The sequence below is a fragment of the Pelodiscus sinensis genome, chromosome 15, assembly GCF_052426305.1.
Source record: "Pelodiscus sinensis isolate ZL-2025 chromosome 15, ASM5242630v1, whole genome shotgun sequence".
In the NCBI taxonomy this organism is placed as follows: domain Eukaryota; kingdom Metazoa; phylum Chordata; order Testudines; family Trionychidae; genus Pelodiscus; species Pelodiscus sinensis.
Genome location: NC_143066.1, coordinates 7,290,017 through 7,315,557, shown reverse-complemented (window position 1 = coordinate 7,315,557; position 25,541 = coordinate 7,290,017). Strand labels below are relative to the sequence as shown.

At 45.8% G+C, this 25,541-nt stretch overlaps 1 protein-coding gene across 1 annotated transcript in view; it reads left to right on the top strand.

Annotated features, from left to right (window-relative positions):
• The window catches only part of WDR90 (WD repeat domain 90), a 55,646-nt gene that overhangs the window by 7,210 nt on the left and 22,895 nt on the right, over positions 1 to 25,541 (top strand). The window contains exons 7-22 of the mRNA XM_075899214.2: positions 548 to 615; positions 2,838 to 2,947; positions 3,645 to 3,878; positions 6,594 to 6,656; positions 7,146 to 7,214; positions 9,184 to 9,294; positions 9,582 to 9,727; positions 9,857 to 9,914; positions 10,763 to 10,881; positions 11,329 to 11,490; positions 17,127 to 17,257; positions 20,348 to 20,464; positions 21,065 to 21,300; positions 21,691 to 21,830; positions 22,454 to 22,584; positions 24,721 to 24,851. Of these exons, the coding sequence (XP_075755329.2) occupies positions 548 to 615; positions 2,838 to 2,947; positions 3,645 to 3,878; positions 6,594 to 6,656; positions 7,146 to 7,214; positions 9,184 to 9,294; positions 9,582 to 9,727; positions 9,857 to 9,914; positions 10,763 to 10,881; positions 11,329 to 11,490; positions 17,127 to 17,257; positions 20,348 to 20,464; positions 21,065 to 21,300; positions 21,691 to 21,830; positions 22,454 to 22,584; positions 24,721 to 24,851 (2,026 nt within the window). The remainder of the gene's footprint in view (positions 1 to 547; positions 616 to 2,837; positions 2,948 to 3,644; positions 3,879 to 6,593; positions 6,657 to 7,145; positions 7,215 to 9,183; positions 9,295 to 9,581; positions 9,728 to 9,856; positions 9,915 to 10,762; positions 10,882 to 11,328; positions 11,491 to 17,126; positions 17,258 to 20,347; positions 20,465 to 21,064; positions 21,301 to 21,690; positions 21,831 to 22,453; positions 22,585 to 24,720; positions 24,852 to 25,541) is intronic.

The following is a 25,541-nucleotide window of genomic DNA, read 5'->3' as shown; positions in this document are numbered from 1 at the left end:
GCCGGCTTGGTCCGTGTTGACTGTTAGATTGTGGTCATCAGTGGCAACTGGTTAAAGGGGGCAGAATGGGGCCACTGGGGAAGGTCCGGAACAACCCTCCTCCGCCCAGGGCCCCACCACTTCTCCTCCCCCAAGCGATGCGGTCCAGGGGACTAGTGGGGCCAGCACTGGCAGCAGCGGTCTGTTGTCCCTCCTCTTCCTGCTCTCAGCGGCAAGCAGAGCAATGCAGCCCCAGCTTATTTTGTTCTCTTGCTGCATCGCTCCACTTCCTGCAGGTGAGTGCAGCTCATTCCTGCCCCTCTCCTGAATGACATGGCCAGAGGTGTCGTGGTGTAGATCAGAGACTCAAACCCTTATCCTGAATTTTGGCTTTTATGATCCACCTGATCTGACATCAGGTTGAATTAGTCAAGTAACTCTGCTTCTGTGTCAATGAACCCTTTTACATCAACAGTAAGTCAGCAAAATAAAGCCTTGCCATGCAGTGAAGGGTCCTAGAAACTGTCACCCTTTCATGAGGTGACTTTCCTCTGATCTTGTTGTTTAGGTTTCCCTCTGATGGGTCCAAGCTGCCATATGATTCAATTCAAAAAGGTTGTTCCAGCCCTGCAGCAGGTAGGGAATCTGAAATAAATAACCACAGCCTGTGATACTCACTTGGTGCCTGAGCAATGTGCCAACCTGGCTTCCAGATTATCCGGGTTATTGTCCTACCTGAAACAAAGTATGACATGGTACAAAGCCACCTGCACCATCTACTGCTGCAGTTAACCAAATAAAATTCAAGATATAACTTTGGTAGAGCATGGTAGAAGATCCATCAATTCACTCTGATGATCAGTAGGATAAGTTAGCAACTGTTGACTAGTCTTTCTTACATCAGAGTTGTGCTCCTAGCACATGCCATCAGTCAGTGCTGTGTCCTGTCAGAGATCACTCCAGCAGCAGTAAGAGAGGGTAACAAAAGTCCCTTTCTTGATATTCCCCTTCTGCTCTCGTTCGAAAGTCAGCCCAAGGAGCTGAGGTGGAGCATCTACCAAGGATTTGGAACAACTGGTGAAAGTTCCATTTATTTTGTGGGTGGTAGCCCTCCAAGCTCAGAGTAACTGGCTTTCTGCAGGCTACGAACTTACTATACAAATGAACTGGATTGTTTTGCAAAGGGAAAATCAGTATGAATGGGCTGTTGAGAAACAAATGCTGGGTCTCAAGTGCTGCTGAATTTTTAGAAGGTAATACAGTAAACTTCCGATAATCTGGCACCTTTAGGACCCAGGGGCTGCTGAATTATCAGAAATGCCGGACTATTGGAAGGGGGGGCTAAAGGGGTCTGGGGTGGGGGGGATGCCACCCCAGACCCCTCATAGCCCCCCCTTCCGATAGTCCGGCTTTGCCCCAGGCATCCCTGATTCAGCTGCTGCTGGTCAGTTTCAGCAGCAGGTGAATTGGGGACGCCTGCAGCAGAGCAGCTGGAGTGCTGCTGGGTTGGTCCGGTAGCGCCGACTCTCGGCGCTGCGAGACCAACCCGGCAGCAACCCAGCTGCTCTTGGGGACGCCTGGGGCAGAGCAGCTGGGGTGCTGCCGGGTTGGTCCCCGTAGTGCTTCCCCTCGGCGCTACTGGGCCAACCCGGCAGCCCCCCAGCTGCTCTGTCCCAGGCGTCCTGATTCAGCCACTGTTGAAACTGACCAGTGGCTGACTCCAGGAAGCCTGGGGCAGAGCAGCTCTGCCTCGGGCTTCCTGGAGTCAGCCGCTGATCAGTATCAGCAGGGGTTGACTTAGGGACACCTGGGGCAGAGCAGCTGGGGGGCTGCCGGGTTGGTCCAGTAGCACCACTCCTCGGCGCTACTGGACCAACCGGCAGCATCCCAGCTGCTCTGCCCCAGGTGTACCCAAGTCAGTTGCTGCTAAAACTGATCAGCGGCTGATTCCAGGAAGCCGGGGCAGAGCAGCTCTACCTCGGGCTTCCTGGAGTCAGCTGCTGGTCAGTATCAGCAGCGGCTGAATCGGGGGCAGCTGGGGTGCTGCCAGGTTGGTCCCGCAGCCCCGAGGGGCAGCGCTACAGGACCTACCCAGCAGCACTCCAGCTGCTCTGCCCCCGACTTCCCCGATTTAGTCGCTAGTCAGTTCAGCAGCGGCTGAATCGGGGAAGCTGGGGGCAGAGCAGCTCCAGTGGTCCAGCTGCCCGGAGCACTTCCAGGTTCCTGATGGTGCCGGACCATCAGGAGTGCCGGACCATCAGATGCCGGACCATCGGAGTTTTACTGTAGTAATAAATGTCAGTCAGACTCTTCAGGAAGCTACTGCACAGAGCACTTCTACAGTGCAATAGTACAGCAAGTAGCCCTGCAGTGATTCTTCTCGGAACACTCCTTCTCTTCTGCTCAAAGTCATTATATCTTTGTCGGAGCCATGAAGATTCCGCATCTAGTGCTTATCTGTTATAACATCTTGTTGCAGACATTACCCCTGTCAAAGGGATCTCATTGGACTCCATTAGCACCCCTTCTTAAAGGCTAGAATGGTTGCTTTTCAGTGTCACAAAGCACTTCCTTCTCTCTCGGCCACACATCCAATCCCTGTTGATGTAGGGACAAAAGGAACAAGATTTTAATCTGATTTCCCAGGTGACTGCAGTGTGTGCTCAATAGATAATGTGCCCTTTGTTTTCCTCTGTTGTGACCTGGCCTGTATTCCCTAATTGTTCCTCGAGTTCTCTAAGGAAGGAATAAGTGGTAGAATGAAGTTGCTATTCAGTTATGTCGTCCGTGATTGCATGATCAGCAGGAGGGGAAGCAAACTGTAGGAAAGAACCCAACACTTTACTGTTGTAATCCAGGTGTTCAAACGCTAGAAGACCCAATCCGTCATCTTCCGCGGTCGGTGACGCTCACCAAAGCTGTCCAGGATCGAGTGTCCCTTATCCAACAGATAACCAGTCCCAAGGATGTGAGTATCCCCTCAGGCTGTAAGTGTAGCTTTCCTATACCACCTCTGGCCAGAAGGTTTCCATGTATCCTATTTTGTGGTTGGGATGTATTCAGTATTTGTAGTGGCTGCTTTTTGTCTTCTATGGCCTGGGCTGTGCACTGTCCTACAGTCAGTAGACTGAAGTTTAATGACCTTGGGGGTCAATCTGTCCATGGTATGTATCTGGTCCCCATTACCGTAATGTATGGACACTTGACAATGTTTAATGTAGTTTTGTTCATGACACCTCTGCGAGATAGGGATGTGTTATTGTTTGCATTTTACAGATGGGGAACTGAGGCATGAAGAATAGTGATGCTCCCAGGGGCATGATGGATCTGTATCTAGTGGGATGGGTTGTGGGGAGGGAAGGTTTGTGTTTCAGGTATTTTGTTGGCTATCACACAGTGGAGAGAGAGAAGTTGCATCTGGAAATCCAGTAAAAGCAGCAATTGTGCCATTCCAAATCAGAAAGTCACACAGAGCACTCTTTTACTCTCTTGCATCACTTGGCGCACCTGAATGTTTTTACATGTTGGATGTCTCAAATTTTAAGTAGCTGAGTAAGAATCAGTCAACATCCAAAACTATTTTTTCTCCTTTTTCTCCAGTCACCTCAATGGTAGGGGGCTCTGAAGCAGGCCTGATCTGTTTTCATTTGTTTACTCTTTCTCAGATGTCGCGTTGGTCTCCCTTAGTTACAAAGAGCATCCCAGAGGTTCACTTAGCAACCTCTGGGACTCTGGAAGCAGCGTACACTGGAGATCAGGAGATCAGCAGGGCAGAAGGACTTCAGGCTGCTGGGGATTCCACTGTACCATTACCTACAGCAACTGACGGTGGTATTCACGTGTATGCTCACAGAATGGGGGACGTCGCCATTCATACCGTTGGAGTTGGCTCAGATGAGGTGAATGAGAGAACACCCTTGGACCTTGACAGCTTGACATTGCTAACTGTTATCTGTGTAGGTCCACATCCCCTCTCAGATTTTGCAGAATCTTATTAACTCTTCTCCCAAGTCTGTCCCCGTGATGGCTTTGAGAATGCACAATGCTTTCATTAGAAAAAAAGTGTGCCTTGTACTGAACTCTCCAGCCTAGTGGCTCAAGCTTCCTTTCACTGCGTTCCCTTAAGCTCCCTGCACTAGATGCTCAGCTGGTGTAAATTGGTGTTGCTTAATTGATTTCAGTGCAACAATGCCAATTTACATCAGCCTCCATCTGTAAATGCCTTTTCAAGGAGGAATTCAGGTAGATCAGCTCAGTTGCCTTTCACATTCCCACACTGCTGCTCCATGTGCTGAAATGCAGAAACATTATTATCCCAATTCTTGGGGGATTGTTGGGTTAGAGGGCATATTAGGCCAAGACTTCATATGGAAACAAAGCTCCTGAACCCAACCTTCTTGCTTAAACTATTATTGACCATGAGAGAAGATATATAGAGATAAGGGACTCCAATGTACTAGGAACAAACAAGTTAAACTGCAAGTTTATTCCTATAGGATGGGTCTGAAATGCTTGAGGCTGGTGCTCAGTAAGGGTATGTCTACACTACAAAGTTAATTCGAACCAGCGGACGTTAGTTCGAATAAACTTTGATAGGCTTAATTCGAACTTAATTCGAACTAGCGGAGCGCTTAGTTCGAACTAGGTAAACCTCATTGTACGAGGATTAAGCCTAGTTCGAACTTACTAGTTAGAATTAAGGGGCATGTAGCCCCTTAATTCGAACTAGTGGGAGGCTAGCCCTCCCCAGGTTTCCTTGGTGGCCACTCTGGCCAACACCAGGGAAACTCTATTGCCCCCCTCCCGGCCCCAGACCCCTTAAAGGGGCACGGGCTAGCTACGGTGCCCGTGCCAGGTGCAAGCCTGCCAGCACCCAGCTAGCAGACCCTGCACCCGGCACGGCTCGAGCCAGCCACTCAATGCCCCCCAGCCCTCCCCCTCTTCCCGGGACCAGGCTGGCGGCTCCCGGGAGCTTGCCCGGGACCGCAGGAGGCGGGCACCCGCCTGGTCTAGTGCGGACATCGTGGACCTCGTCCACGACCTCCGCACTAGGCACAGGAAAGTGGCCGTCTAGGGCAGGAGAGCTGCCAGCCTGGCCACCCAGGAGCAGGTGTGCATGAAAATCAAGGTGGTCCACTGAGACCCCCTACCCTGAGCCCTGAGCTTACAATGGCCATACTGGGTCAGACCAAAGGTCCATCTAGCCCAGTAGCCTGTCTGCCAACAGCGGCCAACCCTAGGGACCCTGGAGGGGATGGACCGAAGACAGTGACCAAGCCATTTGTCTCGTGCCATCCCTCTCCAGCCTTCCACAAACTTTGGGCAGGGACACCACTCCCACCCCCTGGCTAATACCACTCCATGGACCCAACCTCCATGACTTTCTCACTTCTCTTTAAACTCTGTTCTAGTTGTAGCCTTCACAGCCTCCTGCAGCAAGGAGTTCCACAGGTTGACTCTTTGCTTTGTGAAGAACAACTTTCTGTTACTAGTTTGAAGCTTGCTACCCATTCCCTTCCTTTGGTGTCCTCTAGTCCTTCTATTATGGGAACTAATGAAGAACTTTTCTTGATGCACCCTCTCCACCCCACTCGTGCTTTTATAGACCTCTATCCTATCCCCCCTCAGTCTCCTCTTTTCTAAACTGAAGAGTCCCAGTCTCTTTAGCCTCTCTTCATATGGGACCTGTTCCAAACCTCTGATCATTTTAGTTGCCCTCCCCTCTCCCTCCCTCTCTCTTCCCCTCTCCCACCTCCTTTTCCCAGTCTCCCTGAGTTTTGTTCAATAAAGAGAGATTCTACTTTTGACCACACGTTTTCTTTATTTTGTACATCAGGAAGGGGGCTAGGGAAGGGTAAGTGGAAGGAGGTGAGGGAGGAATGGGGTACGAGCCCCCGATGGGGAGGACTGGGCTGGCTCTGCGGGCTTCTGGGGGTGGAAGCTCTCCTGCAGACCCCCAATTGCCCCCTCTCCCCAGATGGCAGCCTGCGGCAAGTGCAGCCGGTCTGATGGCCGAGTGCTGTGATGTGCCCAGTGTGGGCACTCAGGGCACTCCAAGCCAGGACTGCTTTGCAAGCGGGGCACCCCTGAGAACTGTCTGTCCGGGGTGGGGGTCGGGTCCCTTTAAGCACAGCCCTCGGCTAGCCTGAGGCAGCAGCTCCACGCTCTAAGTCCTCATCTGATGCCCTGCCGGCACTGCTTCCGGCCATCCTTAACCCCGGTTCAGGGTCTACTTAATGTGGACATGCTAGTTCGAATTAGCAAAACGCTAATTCGAACTAGTTTTTTAGTCTGGATCCGTTAGTTCGAATTAGCTTAGTTCGAATTAACTAATTCGAACTAAGTTAGTTCGAATTAGCGCTGTAGTGTAGACATACCCAAACTCAGCAGAAAGAGCAACATGAATGCCCCTTCCTGGTTGGAACTGACAGAGACGATTAATTAATACTAAGGGCGGTTGTGAGCCCTCTTACCTGGAATTCTCTCTTGATCTTGTTCTTTTTTTTCACTTACATGTTAAACTTCTCCAGGTAGGGCCCATATGTCTTGTACAGAGATGATCATGCTATTGGCATTTAACAAGTACTGTAACTACTATGTATTGATTTGCCCAGGATGTGCACACGAAGATTACTGAACCAGAGATGCTCTCCAGCAAGAAAGCCTCTCATTGCAGGGTAAGAAGACAGATTCCCCCTTTTTCATCTTTACAGAAGCACCCCTAAATTTTCATGGCATTTATATGTAACCATAGGGAGGACTTGGCTGCCCTCTTGACAGGTGATTCAGGATAACCATGTCATTCCATTGCTGGGATTGTTCCATTTAGTACTGTCCACTGTGGACTTTGGTGCTTTTATTCCTGTAGGAGATGGAACGCCCCCAAAAAAAGACTTCAGTCAATTCCTGCTCTTTCTTCCTCTTGGATTTGATTTAAGGATAGTTACCTATTAATTAAACTCTTCCCTTAATATGAAAAAATTGAGGTGGAGAGACAGTTCTGTCACTTCAGGGAGAACTATGAAATAGGTCCAGAGGGACACAGGTTGATACGGAGCTGAGGGAACTTGGTAGATCACTGGGATGTAAGCTGTAGTTGAAGCAGGTACAATTTACTTACATGCTTTATTTGTGCTGGCACTTTTGACAATATGTTTTTCTTTCAGAGACTCTTACCAGATCCAATCCTGAAACTGAGGACAATTATTGGCTTTGGGGGTTACAGCACCAAATGGGTTAGTAACCAAGAAGCTTTTCGGAATGGATTTGCAATACATTGACTATGGGGGAGATTTTTAAAGGCCAAAGGGCAATTAAGTGTCTAATTCCCATTGACTTTCATGATCAGTTTCCTTTGTTTTTGGAAATCCTGCCAGCCCACCCAGTCTCTTTTGACTACATTTTATAGTGAAAAGCTCATTTCCAAATATGGGATTTGACCCAGTAAAATTCCAAAATTGTGTTCCCCTTGCCAAATCTCCTTGCAGATTCCAAACTGATCAGTGCAATATTCATCTAGAATTTCTTTGAAATTCAAAAATGCATTGGTATCTTAGGTTTGCCCTCCTGGAGTATTGCCTTCTGATCCTTCCAAGCATCCTCTTAATGACCCATGTTAGAGTTAAAGAAATCTGGTTGTGTCATCTGGTCCATTTCCCTGTGAACAAAGGATTGTTCCTTTCTTATGTATTGCACACATGATATTAAACGTGACTTGGATGGAAGAGCAGCTGAGTTAATTGGGATATACTGTAAGCTGACCACTCAGTTTTCCTTTGATAGTTATAAATTTGCATCTGTGTTTGGATGGAACTGCTGTCATCTCAAATAACATATTCTTACCCGCACAAATTCTCTGACATTCACATGCTCTAAGGGCACCCAGCCTTACCCATTCCTAGGGCACAGGATTAACCTCCTCAATATAGGCACCCACCCTTACCCATTCCTAGGGGCTCAGGCATAACCTTCTCAGTATAAAAAACTAGCAGTCCTGTAGCACCTTAGAGACTAACAAAAATATACATATAGTACCATGAGCTTTCATGGGCAAAACCCACTTCCTCATCTGTTCATGAAAGCTCATGGTACTATTTTTTGTCATTAATCTCTAGGGTGCTGCAGGAGTACTTGTTTTTTTTTAAAGTTACAGACTAATTTGGCTACCCCACTGAGACTTCTTAATATAAGCACCCACCTTCACCCGTTTGTAGGGCTCAGGTGTAACCTTACACTCTACAAATTTGTAGGGTCTTTTACCAGTGAAAGAGCCTTACACAGTAATATCCTAGTTAATCTCTATATATTAACAATAATCAAAACCAGAATGCACATACTAAGCATACAATGCTCACTACCTTCAATAAGACAGATGAACTTGTCTTGGTGACCAATCACAATCAGGCCCATCTGGAGGACTCTAGTTTCAGCCTGGTGTCATTGCATGGGGTTGAGCTCTGGCAGCTCCGATGTTGGAGCAGTGACCTGGAGTTGGTTCCCAAAGAACTTCCTTTTAGGCCCCAGTTTATATAATAAAATTTGAGTCCTGCTTAGCTATAACTGTAACCAATTATTTTAATAATATTTTACTAATCAATCCTAACATACTGTAACATAATTATCTAACCAATCATACCCCATCTTAATTGATTTATAACTAGCAAAATTAATTATACAGCAGACAGAACAATTAAAAACCAGTCTGAGATCATACAAACAAACAATAGGAAAGAGTGGATCACAATCATAGAATGAGGATTTCACAACCTCAACTATTGATAAGTAGTTCCTTGACAAATGAAATGCTTTCAAACTAAGTTTTTGTTAACCATCTTGAGATCTGTTTCTTTATCTGGTGATATTGGTTGCCATTATATTGGGGTCTCCTATTTTAATGCAATTTTAATGGAATATGAGCATGTGACTCTGCTTTACAGCTGATGGCTGCTACTCTTTCAGTCTAGCTGCAGATGAAGGCCTTAGGCCTTCCAACATGGCTACAGGTCTTTGTGTGACTACAGAAGAAGGCCTAATCCTTACAACACCTACATATTTGCACCAGATTTTGAAATATCTGTATGTCTTAATTCTATGCATGTCCATCTGTTCAAGCACAGGGGGCCTCTCCTCTCAGTTTGTAGACAAGGGCACCTTTGTACTACTCTCTCTTCAGCCCGTGCTCTGATTCTTGCCTTTGTCCTACAGGCTCTGTGGACTAAGAACAGCTCTGCAGTGGTTTATCCTTGTCATGCTATTATCGTAACCATGCAGATTGAAACTGGAGCGCAAAGGTTCTTCATTGGCCATACAGACAAGGTAAAAGTGGATTCTTTGCAAAAACAGATATGACAGCCACTTCTCCTCCCCAAGAATATGCAAATATTTGATGTGTGAGAGAAAATGAGACCACTCCAGTCCTAAGCTTGGTTCATTTTATGGGTTATCAGCTTACTGGCTATTGGGAAAATCACAAGTCCAGCTTCTAGCGAGAATCATTCTAAGCAGTGATGTTGGATCCACAATAGTGGGAGTTTCAGCTACTCCAGTTCTAGCTTCTCCCAGAAGCTGAGAGTTGTTTTTTGCTAATATGATGTTTCCTACAGGTGTCGGCATTGGCATTTAATGGAAACAGCACATTGCTGGCTTCTGCACAGATGGGTTACCTGAGTATGGTGCGGCTCTGGGATTTTCAGAAGGGGAAATGTCTGTCCATGTTTAAAACCCATGTTCACTCAGTTTCATCACTCAGGTATGTTGCAGGCAAGTTCTGGATAGTGTGTGTTGGGGAGGAGTTGAGCATGGGCTTTTACTTTTTCCCAGTGAGATCCTGGCAGATTGTAGGATATTGCATTTCATCTTGAGTTTTCCCCTCTTGCAGCCTTTCCTACAGTGGAGCTGTCCTCTGTGGCATTGGGAAAGATGGACATGGCAAAACAGTGAGTAATAAAACTCTTGGGCTATTTGGGTTCCACTTACCCAACAGTATGCATGACTTTGAACAAAAACAAGTGAAATAGTGATATGTGTTCTTCTCCTTGAATGTGTAATTACTCTGCACATAGAACCAATCCTTATGCTACTTCTGCAACACCTTTGGTTTCTATTGGAAGTGCCCCATCCACGTACTGGCCATCCCTACTTAATGTGTGGCCTGCTAAGATAATTGCTTGAGGTGATATTTTACTGTACTGAGGTGTGTGTAGGTACTCGGATAAATAATTAGGGCTTATTCCATGGCAGTCATTTTCTTTAATGTCTGACTTGTTTTTGTGGAAAATTATTCAGTGAAGAAGTGAAAGTTATAATTAACAATATCAGAAATAACATGGCAGTGGAGAAATGCAGATGAATAGATCTGGACTGTGGCTGTGGGCCTAGAGGGAACTCTGGCTCCTACAATATACCTTGGACACTAGCACAATCCATGCATTTAGTTATACACTGGCTTCTGTTCTTTCTCAGTTCTTATCTTAGCCCCAGATTCAATCCCTCTCCTGGCAGCTCTGCAGATAGGTAGAATGATTATCAGGTAGACTAGCCTATAAAAGTGAAAAACACCTCTCTGGGATGGTGTGAATCCATCTTTCTGTGTGAGATTTATCCCCACTCTGTTCATATCAAAGTGGGTCAAAGCCCCAGTGCACGGTACCAGCGGAACTGGGAGCGCACTATCTGGGTTTTCATCTGCTATGTGAAGACTAGTAATTTTCTTCATTGCTTATATGGTCTGAGCCCTCCTTGGTGTCACGTTTCTAGTAGTTCTCTTGCTGTCTTGTTGCTGTAGATGGTGGTGGTGTGGAACACTTCTCAGGTGAACCATGGTGGAGAGGTGGTTGTGCTGGCCAAGGCTCACACAGATGTGGACATCCAGACCTTGAAGATTGCTTTTTTTGATGATACCAGGTAACATGCAAATAGGAGAATGTGAGAACAGGGTAAAATAACAGCGTAGATTAAGGCAGGAATAGTCAATAGGTGGACCGTGGCCAAATCCAGACTACTAGATGCTTTTGAATAGACACCCTCCTCCCCCCAACCTTTGTTTACTTGTTATCATTATTGTTATTTTCTTAATGATTTTCTCTGCGGTCTGGACTTGATTGTACATTGACCAAAATATTGACAGAAAATAATTGACTACCCCTCGGTTAAGGCATTGCTGGGAGGAAGCTCACTGCATTGCTCGCTTTCCAGCCTGTAGACACAAGGTACCACAGACAGGAAGCTGATGTTAGTCGTCATCTTCTCTCCCCTGGTGTCTGTGTGTCAGTTGTACTATTTGCAGGGAGCAGCCTTTTATCCACAGAGAATAAGTCCTTCCTAATTCTTACTCGGCCTCTCATGTAACAGGATGGTGTCGTGCGGCAGAGATAATGTGAGGCTGTGGCGAGTGCGGAGTGGAGCGCTGCGCTCATGCCCGGTGAATCTGGGGGAGTACCATTCCTTGGAATTCACTGACCTGGCCTTTGAGGAGGGACATTCCACTGAGCGGGAACCTGAGGACCGAACGCTGTAAGGATGGAGCCAGTTTTTCTCTCCTTAAATCACTTCCCTTCACTGAATTCTTTAGGAACACTGTGACTCAGTCTGCCTTTGTCCCTGGGAGCTGCCTGCGCTAGCATGGTGAGCTTTTGAAAGCATAGGGAAGAGGCTGAACAGTTGTGGTTTTGACTGGTCATCCCTATGCCTACCATGTCTGGTCATCCCTATGCCTACCTCTTCTTTGTCTGCAGAAACAAAGCCAACCTGCCCTTTATTCTCCTCCTTTGTAAGACTTCAGATCCTAAAAGAAGCTTAAAATACCTTGTAGGTTGGCACAAGAAATGGCAGATTTCACCAGTCACTTCCTCAGTGAGAATCTCCCCATGGTTTTGCTGTTATTCTTCACTGAGCAGTGGGAAAGATGTGGTGTGATAGCATTCTGCATGACTTTTTTATACTTCAGCTTCATCACTAAAACAAGATTACTGCTGCCAGGGTGATATTCTAAAAACTCAGAATTGCCAGGTGTGTTAATATTTACCTTCACTCTTTGGTCTGAGCCCTCTTGGTGGAGATTGCCCAGTATTGCTTTATTTCTGGTTGATGGCTCTACCAGGTGTGGCAGCCCAAGAGCAGCGAGCTACCAAGGCCTCATGAAAGGCAGATATGTGTGGAGCTGGGTGTGTGGTTTTATGTTCCCTGAGTAGTCTGTTAAAGACTCTGGCCCAGCCAGCCACACCCGAAGCCTGTCTGGCATCAGCCTGAAGGGAAGGCTAATTGGAACATCTACAGCCACTTAGGCTACGTCTAGACTGGCCCCTTCTCCGGAAGAGGCATGCAAAGCAGGCAAGTCAGAATAGGGAAATCCGCGGGGGATTTAAATATCCCCCATGGGATTTAAATAAACATGGCCGCCGCTTTTTTTCCGGCTTGGGGAAAAGCCGGAAAAGAGCGTCTAGACTGGTGCGATCCTCCGGAATAAAGCCCTTTTCTGGAGGATCTCTTATTCCTACTTGCAGATTTCCCTATTCTGACTTGCCTGCTTTGCATGCCTGTTCCGGAGAAGGGGCCAGTCTAGACGTAGCCCTGGAGTGGAGGCACGCAATATAAAAACACTCCCCCAGGCAAGACTAAGGGGGAAGGAGAAAAGGGATGGACTAGAGGAGAAATGAAGGAGAAGAGAGCAGCCTAGCACAAGGGAACAGATCTGAGACAGCTGACATCAAGGCTTGCTCCACGGCATGAGGGAGGAGGTACCACAGGAAGGGTTGGGAAAGTGGCCCAGGGAGGGGCTGCTGCTCGGGGGGCAAGGGCCAAGCTACATGGCCTGCTCGGGGCTGCCCCCACCCATAGGGCCCTGGGCCAGAACCCAGAGCAAGTGGGTAGAACCGGGTTCCCCCCAACCCTTCCCTTTGGCTGGAAGGGCCAATAGGGAGTGGAAAAAGGACAACACTGGAGTGGCCAGTGATGAAAAAGGCTCTGGTAGTGGGGTACTCTCGCCTTTGTAGTAGTATTAAGGACACCGCGAGCCTCTGAGGCACACAAAAGCCCACCAGGAAGCACAGGACCCATGGGGCTTAGCCCAGACTTTGCCACACAGGGGAAAATTCACTTTCCCCTAAAGTTTTATTCAGAACTTTGGATCAAATAGGAAGGCATTGTATACATAAACTAAACTGGGGAGGGAGGAGAGAAGTTCCAAATTCAGAAGTAAAAAAGCCTTCCCCCAAATCATGCATTCATCTTCTATTTACATTGCATCCAGATCACCTATATGGGGGAAATCTTTGCCATTCCAACATAGTTTATCTGAAGCAATAATAATTCTCCTGAAATTTTCCACATTATTTCCCTCAAAAAGTTTGTCATTTCCATTAAACCTAAGTGAATGTGGCGAATATTTCTAGGATTCATTTCTGTGAAGCCTTTCTGGCTTCATTCCAAATCAGTTCAGGATAGAAAGTATGCCAAACTTGCCTGGGACCCCATTATTTTCCAAAGGGTCAGGTCTAGGGCCTACCAGATTCATGGCCATGAAAAATGCATTGTGGACTGTGAAATGTGGTCTCCCCCATGAAATCTGATCTTTTGGAAGCTTTTACCCTATACTATACAGATTTCATGGGCGAGACCAGCATTTCTCAAATTGCGGCTCCTGACCCAAGAGTATTATTGTCTGATCTGGGTGGCCATAGCAGCAGCTGCTGACTGAGGGTCCAGTCTGCAGGCAGCAATGCAGAAGTAAGGGTGGCAATACCATATCATGCCATCCTTCTGGAGGCAGCTCTGCCTTCAGAGCTGGTATCCTGTCCAACAGCCACTGTCTCCAGCTGCCCAGCTCTGAAGGCATCAATGCTACCAGCACAGAAATAAGAGTGTCAGTATGTCAAGCCCACCTCCAATTACTTTGCAACTTCCCCATAATTTCTTTTTCGGTCAGGGTTCCTACAGTTATAATACTAGAATCATAGAGCTGGAAGAGACCTCAGAAGGTCATCAAATCCAGCCCCCTGCTCTAAGCAGGACCGATCCCAACTAAATCAACCCAGCCAGGGCTTTGTCAAGCCAAGACTTAAACACCTCTAGGGATGGAGACTCCACTACTTCCCTAGGTAACCCATTCCAGTGCTTCACTACCCTCCTAGTGAAATAGTTTTTCCTAATATCCAACCTGGACCTCTCCCACCACAACTTGAGACCATTGCTCCTTGTTCTGCCATCTGTCACTACTGAGAACAGCCTCTCTCCGTCCTCTTTGGAACCTCCCTTCAGGTAGTTGAAGGCTGCTATCAAATCCCCCCTCACTCTTCGCTTCTGCAGACTAAACAGACCCAACTCCCTCAGCCTCCCCTCATAAGTCATATGCTTTAGCCCCCTAATCATTTTGGTTGCCCTTCGCTGGACCCTCTCCAATGCGTCCACATCCTTTTTGTAGTGGGGGGCCCAGAACTGGACACAATACTCCTGTTGTGGCCTCACCAAAGCCAAATAAAGGGTAATAATGGATCTGCTGGCAATGCTCCTCTTAATGCAACCTAATATGCCATTAGCCTTCTTGGCTACAAGGGCACAGGTTGACTCATATCCAGCTTCTCATCCACTGTAACCCCCAGGTCCTTTTCTGCAGAACTACTACTTAACTAGTTGGTCCCCAGCTTGTAACTATGCTTGGGATTCTTCCGTCCCAAGTGCAGGACTCTGCACTTGTCCTTGTTGAACCTCATCAGATTTCTTGTGGCCCAATCCTTCAATTTGTCTAAGTCACTCTGGACCCTATCTCTGCCCTTAAGCATATCTACCTCTCCCCCTAGCTTAGTGTCATCCACAAACTTGCTGAGGGTGCAATCCATCCCCTCATCCAGGTCATTAATAAAGATATTGAACAAAACCAGTCCTAGAACCGATCCTTGGGGCACTCCGCTAGAAACAGTCCGCCATCCTGACATCGAACCGTTGATCGCTACCCGCTGGGCCCGGCCTTCTAGCCATCTTTCAATCCATCTTACCGTCCATTTATCCAATCCACATTTCCTTAACTTGCTGGCAAGAATATTGTAGGGGACCGTATCCAAAGCCTTGCTAAAGTCAAGGTATATCACATCCACTGACTTTCCCCCATCCACAGAGACAGTTACCTCATCATAGAAGCTAATCAGATTGATCAGGCACGACTTGCCCTTTGTGAATCCATGCTGACTATTCCTAATCACTTTCCTCTCTTCCAAGTGCCTCAAAATGGATTCCTTAAGGATCCCTTCCATGATTTTTCCAGGAACCAAGGTAAGACTGACCAGCCTATAGTTCCCTGGATCGTCCTTCTTCCCTTTTTTGAAGATGGGCACTACATTTGCCTTTTTCCAGTCATCCGGGATTTCTCCCGATCTCCACGACTTTTCAAAGATAATGGCCAAAGGCTCCTCAATGTCCTTTGCCAACTCCCTCAGTACCCTCGGATGCATTAAGTCCGGACCCATGGATTTGTGTACGTTTAGCTTTTCTAAATATTTCCTAACCTGTTCCTTATCCACCAAGGACTGTCCATCTTCAACCCATCTTGTGTCACTTAGCGCATTAGTCCGGGAGCCCACCTTGTCTGTGAATACAGAGGCAAAGAAAGCATTGAGTACTTCAGCTTTCCCCACATCATCTGTCACTAGGTTACCTCCTTCATCCAGTAGGGGCCGCACACCCTCTCTGATCGCCTTCTTCTTGTTAACATGCCTATAGAAACCTTTCTTATTATCCTTCATATCCTTAGCCAGTTGCAATTCCATTTGCACTTTCGCCTTCCTGACAACCCCCCAGCATTCTCGAGCTATACATTTAAACCTCTCCCTGGTCATTTGTCCAAGTTTCCACTTTTTGTAAGCTTCCTTTTTGTGCTTAAGTTCACCAAGGATTTCCCCTGTAAGTCAATCCGGTCTCCTACCATGTTTGCCTCTCTTGCTACGCGTCGGGATGGTTTCTTTCTGTGCCTTCAATAAGGCTTCTTTAAAATACTGCCAGCTGTCCTGGACTTCCTTCCCCTTCATGTTAGCATCCCAGGGGATTCTGCCCATCAGGTCTCTGCGGGAGTCAAAATCTGCTTTTTTGAAGTCCAAGGTGCGTATTTTACTACTCTCTTTTCTTCCTTTGGTCAGGATCCTGAAATCTACCATCTCATGATCACTGCTTCCTAGGCTGTCACCCACCTCTACTTCCCCATTAGTTCCTCCCTGTTTGTGAGCAGAAGGTCAAGCTGCGCACGGCCCCTGGTCGGATCCTTCAGCACTTGTGTCAAGGAGAAAATACTGTGACATTTCAGATTTAAATAGCTTAAATAATGAAATCTGAGATTTTAAAAATCCTGTAACTATGAAATCGAACAAAATGGACAATGAATTTGGTAGGGCCATAATCATGGCTTATGGTTACTTCCATTCTTCTGTCTGAATTAGTATAAGAAGTATTGGGCAAAAGTTGATAGACATCTTGTTTCTGCAAACCGATCCTAGTCGTCCCCTGGTAGAGGTGAGTAATCTTCCCTCTTTTAGTCTCCAGCTGGTTTTGGGATGGATACCCGAGATTCAGTCCTCCTCCTTACTGATTCTTGTAGGGGTGTCCTTGTCCTACAGTAATAGAAATAATAATAATGGAACAGTTGTATATTTTCTTTTATGTTTTACGACACTTGGGAGGCAGGTCTCTGCCTCTTTACTTCTATTTTTAATTCCTAAATTAGAAAAGATGGGGACAATCTTTCTGATGATTCCAATGTAACAGGCTAATAGAGTTTACTTCTTTTTATTCCTTCACAATGGAAAAATGTATGGTAATTGAAGATAATTGTTGTGACTGACTAGATGCTTACAGATGTAATGCTCATTAGTTTTGCTTTTCTCCGTGTCATTTATGTTGACAATAACTCTTCGGATCTTTCTCTAAATCAGTCTTTCCAAAGGGGAAAGGAAGAGAAAAGTGGAGAGATCTAACTTCATCTCCTGGTCAAGCTATTGTATTACAAAGTAGAATTACTAATGGTTAAACAAACAGCATGTTTAAAGTCATTCCTATCTTGTTAACAAAACTGTGGTGTAAAGATAACATTGAAACAAAATGCAGAATACAGTTCCGCTATACAATGTCTTGGAAGTTGGTGTCTAGCGATGCTGTCCTTTCTCTTTCAGCTTTGTTTGCAGCAGAAGTGGCCACATCTTGGAAATTGATTACAAGAACGTCACTATCAGAAATGCCCGGCGCCTCTTGCCTTCTCAGATTCAGCACTCTCAGCGGAGGGAGAAGCAAACCTTCAACTCAGGTATAGGTGTTGATGGGGAATGGATATTTTACCTAGAGGAAATAAAACATGCTACATTTTGAACTTTCGTCAGAAAGGTTTTTACTGAAATTGTCTCCTGAGTTTGAAGGAAAAGCCCTGCTGAGGGAACACCAGACACAGGAAAACCTACGACCCAATTTTCATTATACCAGGTGCAAAATAGGCAGAATTGTAGGGGATCATCTGTAGGTTGAGAAAAGCTAACTTCACACTACTAGTAAGATTTTGGGAGCACAGCTATGGCTTCAGCCAGTTTCTTCACTAATACAATCTCCTATGCACTGAAGGGGAGAAAGAGACTATATTTAACCAAACCCTATTTTGGGGTTAGACTAATATGACCCTTGCAGTCTCTTCTAACCCTTTGATTCTATTACCCATATACCTTTAGTAACCTACATAAATCCTAATCTACTGGGCTCAATTCAGGAGTGACATTCTCTGGCTATGTTAATACTGCAGATCAGGTGATCTAAGAGTCCTCTCTTGGCCTTTATCTATGAAGAATCTGGATTGGAAGATGGGACCTTAACTGTGTTTAAATATTATAATATTGTTGAAGCAAAAACACGCTCCTCTCTGTTTAGGCGGCTAACAACTGATTTCCTTTATTGATCAGTAAAGCAAAGTGAGCCAAACGTGGTCCCAGCAAAGTCGGGCCCAGTAAAGCTGCTAATACAATCAATCCTAGTATCTTTATACCCTTAGCCAAACAGTCTGATGTCAGGGCATTCAATTACAGAAATCCTCAATTAAATTTGGAAAAACAAAGCCTTATCAACAAGATGGCGGACAGGTACGAGGGAGTACATCTCCTGTCCCAACCAGCCCAATTAACACATACCAATAGCCCATCCTGTAGGCCTCTTCTCACGGGGTGACAGAAAGTTCACTCTGGTCTACGTGCTTGAGAGAAAAGCTGAAATGGTTTCTGATATACAAGATGGCTTCTAGCTAAACATAAAATAGCTTCTACAATATGATGGGAAATTCTGTTTTTACTGGACAAGAGGGACACATTTTCAGAAGCAGCCTCTAAATGTGTTTGTGTTCGTTTTTGCATGTTTATTTTTTGAATCATAAAGATTTTTGACTATGCAAAATTTCATATAGATACACAAGCTGAACTTTGTGGGTTTTGCATGCGCAGTGAATTCTGAGATTCTCGTAATGCAAAACCTCATGCTACAGAAAGTGTATATGCAGAAATTTTGGCCCTAGTAGCTGAATTAAAAGCAATGGGTATAAATACATTCAGCTGGGAGGGAAAAGCTGTACTTGTGAAGAGAACAAGGCTACGTCTACACTGTAGAGGTTTTGCGCAAGAAGTCTTTTGTGGAAGAGTTCTTGCGCAAAAACTTCTTGCGCAAAAGCACATCCATACCTCAAAACACATTGCTTTTGCGCAAGAGACCATCCACACTGCATGGATGCTCTTGCACAAGAAAATTCATCAGAGCACCTGTGCTTTTTTGGATAGGCTCTTTACACAAGAAACCTCTGCGGAGTGTCCACACATGCCTTTTTGAGTCATGCCTCGTAAAAGGAGGTATATCTACACTGAAAAAACCCCTCTGTTCTGTCAATTGACTGTAGATTGTCTTGTGCAAAAATGCGCTTGAGGTGTGGCTATTTCACGGTTTCGCAAGGTTACGCAAAAACCTTGTTGCGTAGTCGTAGCCTAAGAGTGGAGTTGCCTCATTAAATAATGAAGGTAAAATCTATTTGAGGGATTGAAGCTGAAATTAAGCAAATTCACTGAACATAAGGCAATGCTCTGCCTAATACAGATGACTGTGTTTAGCTCGGATCAGTGATGACAAACCACCTACAAAAATAATCTGATTTAGTAAGACCAAATACCATTTTAAGAAGAATTTTGGTGTTATAATTGATGAATGTTGAGAATAAACACCCTTTTAGTAACATCAGTCAATGTTTTAATCAGCCAATAGAAATTCTGTGCCCAGTAGAATGTAAAGAGCTTAACGTACAAAGAAAACCAACTATCTTTGTTTGTCCTGCTCTGACAAACACACGCACTGTGATCCCTGACATTTCCACTTTTCAGGGTGCATGTACACAGCAGGGCTTACCTTGAAATAAGCTATGCAAATTGAGCTACGTCAAGTGCATTGCTTATTTTGAAATTGAAATTGGGAGCATCTACACAGCACTTATTTCAAAATAGAGCATTCTTCCTCTGACTTCCTTTACTCCTTGTACAATGAAGGTTACAGGAGTTGGAGAAAGAAGTCCTCCAGCTTGACAGTATTTCAACATTATTTTGAAATAACTGCCTGCTGTGTAGATGGGGACTAAGTTATTTTGAAATAACACTAGTTATTTCAAAATAATGTTGCTGTGTAGACATACCCTCACAGAAATAGACTAATTAAGCTTCCCAACTTCTCTTTGAGGAAGGTAAATACCATTCCCATTTTATAGATGGGGAAACTGAGGTGTAGAATTTAAGACTAGACCAAGGTCACAGATTGTGTTAGAGGCAGAGTTTCTGGCCCCTATTACTTTTGATTAGACCATACTTTATTGCTATATTCATAAGCAACGGAAGTCTTAGCTGTTTTTAACGCACGCAATCTTCTTTGCTACGTTCCCACTTCCTTCCCCCTCTTTTTCTTTACTCTCACTTGTTTCTCTCTCCATAGTTGAACCAATTCAGGAAGATAAAGGAAAGGCTTTCTCCTGTAATGTATGATTAGCCTGTGGCTCTCATTGCCCCAAGATATTGCTGAGGCAAGAGTACAGCAGTATTTGAAAAGTGATGGGATGCTTCTGTGGATAACAAGGTTATAATAGCCATATTAAATATGAACCAGAGTTCTGATTGAAATAAAGACCTTTCTGATTAGTGGCATGATGTAGCAATTCAGGGTTAAAAGGAAGTGTTCCCAGGGGGCAGCTTATCCCATAACTGCTACTGCAGGGTTTCTTGCCTCTTTCTCCAAATCGCTCTGTGTTGGAAGAGACGGACTATTGGTCTGATACAGTCTAATAATTTTTTTGTTCCTTACAGCGTGTTAATTAGTAATCTGTTTGTATTGTCAGGCCCTGGGATTGCTATAAACAGTATTAGTGTCTCCTCTACCTTCTGTGCAACAGCCTCAGAGGACGGCTACCTGCGTCTGTGGCCACTAGATTTCTCAGCAGTCTTCTTGGAAGCAGGTGAGTAGACCTTGGATTTCTCTCACTCATTCTCCACTTAGTTCTGCTTTCATATCATCCTCAGCCTGTGGGGGCCATGGCTTTCCTGGAGAGAGAAAAAGGAATGCAGATTAGGTTCCATTCCACAGCTCTTCTGATCCATTCCCAAACCTGAACTCTTGTGAAAATCAATGAAAATTCATTCTTGGACTTCTCTTATGGTGCTCCCTTAGTGGGCGAGACCTGGTGTGGAGTAACTACCAACTCCAATGGGGGAAAGTCTGTACTGGATGAAACTTGGGGATTTCTCTCTCCAGTCGCTTCAAGAGCGGTCCTTGTGTTTCTGGAATTCTAGAGAATATAGGAATCTTCTGCATATGGTGAACATTGGCCCTTAATGCTTATTGCTTATCAGTCCAATGAAAATCTGTGGGAGAAGCACAGGAGTTTTTCATCCATCCTGGAATGAAATGTTGTGATACTGAAAAAATAAAGGCTTTGGGAATGGCACTGGCTGGATTATGTGCAATAGACTAAAAGATGGTCAATTAGCGGTGGTCTTGATCTGCCACTTTTTTGGGTCCTGGGATAATTTATCAACTGTTAAATCTGTTTCCCCAGAACATGAAGGTCCAGTGAGTTCTGTCAGCATCAGTCCAGATCGTCTCAAAATTCTGTGCACCACCTTCACTGGGAACCTGGGTTACCTGGATGTACAGTCCCGGGGCTACCATACCCTGATGCGTTCCCACACGGACTCTGTTTTGGCATTCTCTGTGGATGGGCTCCGGAAGCAGATGGCTACGGTGTCCCAGGATAACACCATCCGGATCTGGGACCTTGAGTCCATGCAGCAGGTAGTATAAGCTCACTTCTTTAGTGACGATAGAGGGAGCAGGAGACAGAAAGTCGCTTTGCTGGCAGAGCTGTAAAAAGGATGTCTGCACAATCTTTGTTCTGTCTGCAGCTGGTGCGAGCAACATATCTCATTTTAAAACAAGGCGGGGAAGGTCCTAGTGCCTGGGCTCCAGCCCAAGCCTGAATGTCTACAGTGCAGTTTGATAGCTCTGCCCAAAGAGCCTACTGAAGTCCACAGAAAGACTTCACTGGGCTTTGGATCAGGCACGGCTTCATTGCAATGAGGGCTTGTGATAATGAACTGGGATACAGGGTTATCTCATTGTCACATACTGCTGCTAGATTTTGCATATCCCCAAGCAGTACTTCTGTGTGTCCCTTCCCCACAGCTGTATGACTTCACTGCCTCTGATGAGATGCCGTGCACTGTGGCCTTTCATCCTGCACAACAAATCTTTGCCTGTGGGTTCACCAGTGGAGTGGTGAGAACCTTCAGCCTGGCTGCCTCTGACCTGCTAATGGAACACAAGTACGTTTGCCAAGTGACTATTGTATATTCATTTGTAACAACAGTGCACGTAAGATGTACATCCGCATGATGAAATATCAGGAGCTAACATTAGTGTTGGACCCTGATGGAAGAGCACATTTCTTATATGTGGCCATCTCATCAAGTGAGTTACAATCAGCTGGTTTTCAGAGAGGAAAAACCTGAGGGAAACATGAGGGTGGGGTGTGTGGTTTTAAGGGTTGATTAAGAGTCAGGCCTGACAGTTGAATACTGGGACTCTCCATCTTGGAGAGAGGTGACCAAAGAATGGAGGAGGCAGTCAGGTGTGTTGGAGATCAACCAGGCAGGACAAGCTTGGGAATATTTTTTGGGAAGTGGAAGATGACCAAAAGTGCTTTCCAGTGTGTGGGTATGCCATCTTGGAAGCTGTTGCTAACAAAAACACTGCTCTTGTTGATCAGTTTCCACAAGCTCCTCTGGGAATAAAGATAACCAACTGTCCTGTCTACAGTTGGGAAACAAAGGATGGGCTTCTCACACTGATTCTGATCTTCTTTCTGATCCAGGGACCCCTCATTGCACTTCACATCAGTTTGCCTGCTTTTTTGCCCCCACTGTCTCCTGTTTTCTGTGTTATGTAGGCAGCACCGTGGTGCAGTCACTGGTCTGACCTTCTCCCCTGATGGCGATTTGATGTTCAGTTCCTGCTCACGTGGGACCCTGGCTCTTTATAACCATGCAGCCCAGAAGAGCCAAGTCCTTAGAGTTTTGGGTAAGGGCTCTGCATCCCTCTGGCTGGTATTGTCTCCAGGACTCACATTAAGGATGTTAAGTATTGGGTAACTGACTAATTGACATTTTTGCAGCGACTATTTGATTAGTCGATAGGGCGCCTCCGCCTTTGACATGTGCACTTCAAAGGTGAAAGTGCTGAAGCCCAGGGTCAGCTGGGGGCTCGGCGTAGCGCTGCCACTTTGAAATGGGGCAAGGAGCCTGACACTGGGCTCCCCATTGCGTTTCAAAGCAGCAGCGCTGCACGGAGCCTGGGGTTAGCTTTGAAAAACCATGAGGAGTCTGACGCTGGGCTCCCTACAGCATTCAAAGTGGCAGCACTGCACTGAGCAGCTGACCCCCAGCTCCGTGCGACTCTGCCACTTCGAAGTCCTCCCCCGTCCTCTCTCCCCACCGCCTCTATCTGATAGCGGCAGCAAGGGTGGTGGGGAGAGCAACTAGTTGACTATCCTGTCAACTATCCGATAACCATTTGCTTATTGGATAGTCGCCTAGTCCTTCACATCCCTAACTCACATGCTTAACGTTCCATACAGATGTTTTCAGAAGGAATCTGGTGATGCTTTTCACACAAGTTAGCTGTATTTCTTTATACCAGTTAAGGGTTGCTCTCTGAGGGCTAGGCTGTTAATACTGAGGGCTAGGCTGTTAATACTGAGGGCTGGGCTGTTAATACTTCCATTGTAGTTCTGGTTTCCTAGGTTTGTAACTGGGTTGATGTATTTTAGTGGTGCAAATGGGCTTGAATTGTGTGTACGTGTTCTTTCAGATTTAACACACACTTTTAAGAAAATGAGTGTTAGTAGAATTACAATAGCACTTAAGAGGCCTCTGCTAAGGCAGAGGGGCCCTGTTGTGTAAGGCACCAATGCAAACAGTGAGAGGTGCCCCAAAGAGCCAAACAGGCAAGACAGACAAGGGAAGGGGAAGCAGAGGCACACAGAGGCTTGCCCAGGTCTCACACAGAGTCAATGTGAGAACTGGGAATAGCACCCAGGGCTTCTTGACTGTGATCTGAAGCCAGTGGTTTAGTTCCATTTTTCCCTGTGTGACCCTAGAAATAACCTATTAAAACTAGACTGGCCCTTTTCAGCAGTAGAGGAAATATGGACCAGTCATTGTGATTTTTATCATAAAAGACATTCTTAGAGTTCATCTGCTAACTAAAAATGGCTTCGCCGTACTGTGAATTTTTTGCAGGTGTTTATCTCTTTATGGATTTAAGCTGTTTATACTCTCAAAGTAGCTTCTTGTAACAACCCCTTGCCTATGCTAAAAAACAACAATAAAATCCAACTTCCTTCATTGATACCACACTGTAGTACTGTGTGTGCTTCAAATATAATTCCTTTGCTCAAAATGCAACCCAGTGCCAGGCCTCTCCAAATGTTGGGCTGTTCCAGATCTTGGTGTGAATGTTTTAATTCAGTCTTTAATGTGTGTATAATAGCTGTTCACATCTGACATCTGCCACAGCACAAATTGACCCTTAGCACCATGCTGGGGTTTTGGCTCAGTGAGAGGAGCACACCCCACATCCTTAATAAAATGAAATTTTGTCTTGGCTGCAATACAGCAATTCCTCATTTAACACTATCGATCTGTTTCAGAAAATGATTGTGTTAAGTGAAAATGTGTTATGCGGGGTCAATGTTCCCATTGAAAATAATGGAAAAGGTGGGGTTGCATTTCAAGTGGTGGTGTCTGTTGGGTCCCGGACATAAGGTTGGGGGAGAAGGGGGACTGGGGTACAGCAGAGAGGGCAGGTGTTTGGCTCTGGAGAAGGAAAGGGGAGGGAGATTGGGTTGGGAGTATGCCCCTGTGATGGGCCTGCCGGGACCCGCACTGCGTCTGGCGAGGGGGGTCACCGGAGAATGGCGCAGGGAGGCAGGGGAAGCCCCACACAGTCGCGGGCAATGGACCGACTGGGAAATCGTGTTATTCCGGGGACAGTCGTGTAATTCAAAAAACGTTCCCTTAAAAAAGAATCGTGCTATTGCGAAAACGTGTTAAGCGGGCACGTGTTAAATGAGGAATTACTGTATATAATCAATCACTCTTTCAACTTTCCCTCCTTGCCGTTTATCTCATTAACCCTGTTTTTACTTGTATCCAGGCAATGTGGTATCCCAAGATGCTGAGCATAGTCTCAATGCTTTGGCCCTCAGTGGGGATGGACGTCTCCTCGCCTTTGTGGGCCCCTCTAAGTACACTGTGACCATTATGGATGCCCACTCTCTAGATGAGGTAACTTGAAGGAAGTTGTCTTGATCCAAAGGGTGAATAGAATAGGAGGGAGGGCATTCCTGGTGTCACACACTGTAGAATGCTTTGCCTCCCAGATGGTTAGAGAACCCCATAGACTCCACCAAATTGGGTTTGACATGGCCTCTTTACTTGTCCTTTGCCATGTGGAAAACACTTGATGGTACTTGGAATGTGGTTTTGGTTTCCTCCTTTTCAATGCTGCTGTGTGATGGAGACACGATAGCAGGCTGTTTTCCTTCTACACTCACATCCAGCTTTATGGAGCGAGAGGTGAAGTTGCTGAAAAGCAACAGGGAATCTTAGAGCATCTGTCCTTTTTAAGGAAGTGTCAAAGTAATGAGTAATGCATGCTTACGGTGCCTGCCCCGAGCCACCACTTAGGGTGCATCTACACAGTGGCATTATTTCGGAATAACGGCCATTATTCTGAGATGACAGTACGAGTGTCTACACAGCAATTCCATTATTTCAAAATAAATTCAAAATGACACACAGCTTATTCTGACTTCTGTAAACCTCATTCCACGAAAAATAACGCCTCTTCCGAAATTGCTATTTTGAAATAGCTGCAGTGTGGATGCTCTATTGCTGTTATTTCGAAATAGCTCCTTCCCAGGGCCATTCAGAGTAATCACTCCCTACTGGTTCTTGGGGCTCTAAATCAAGGTA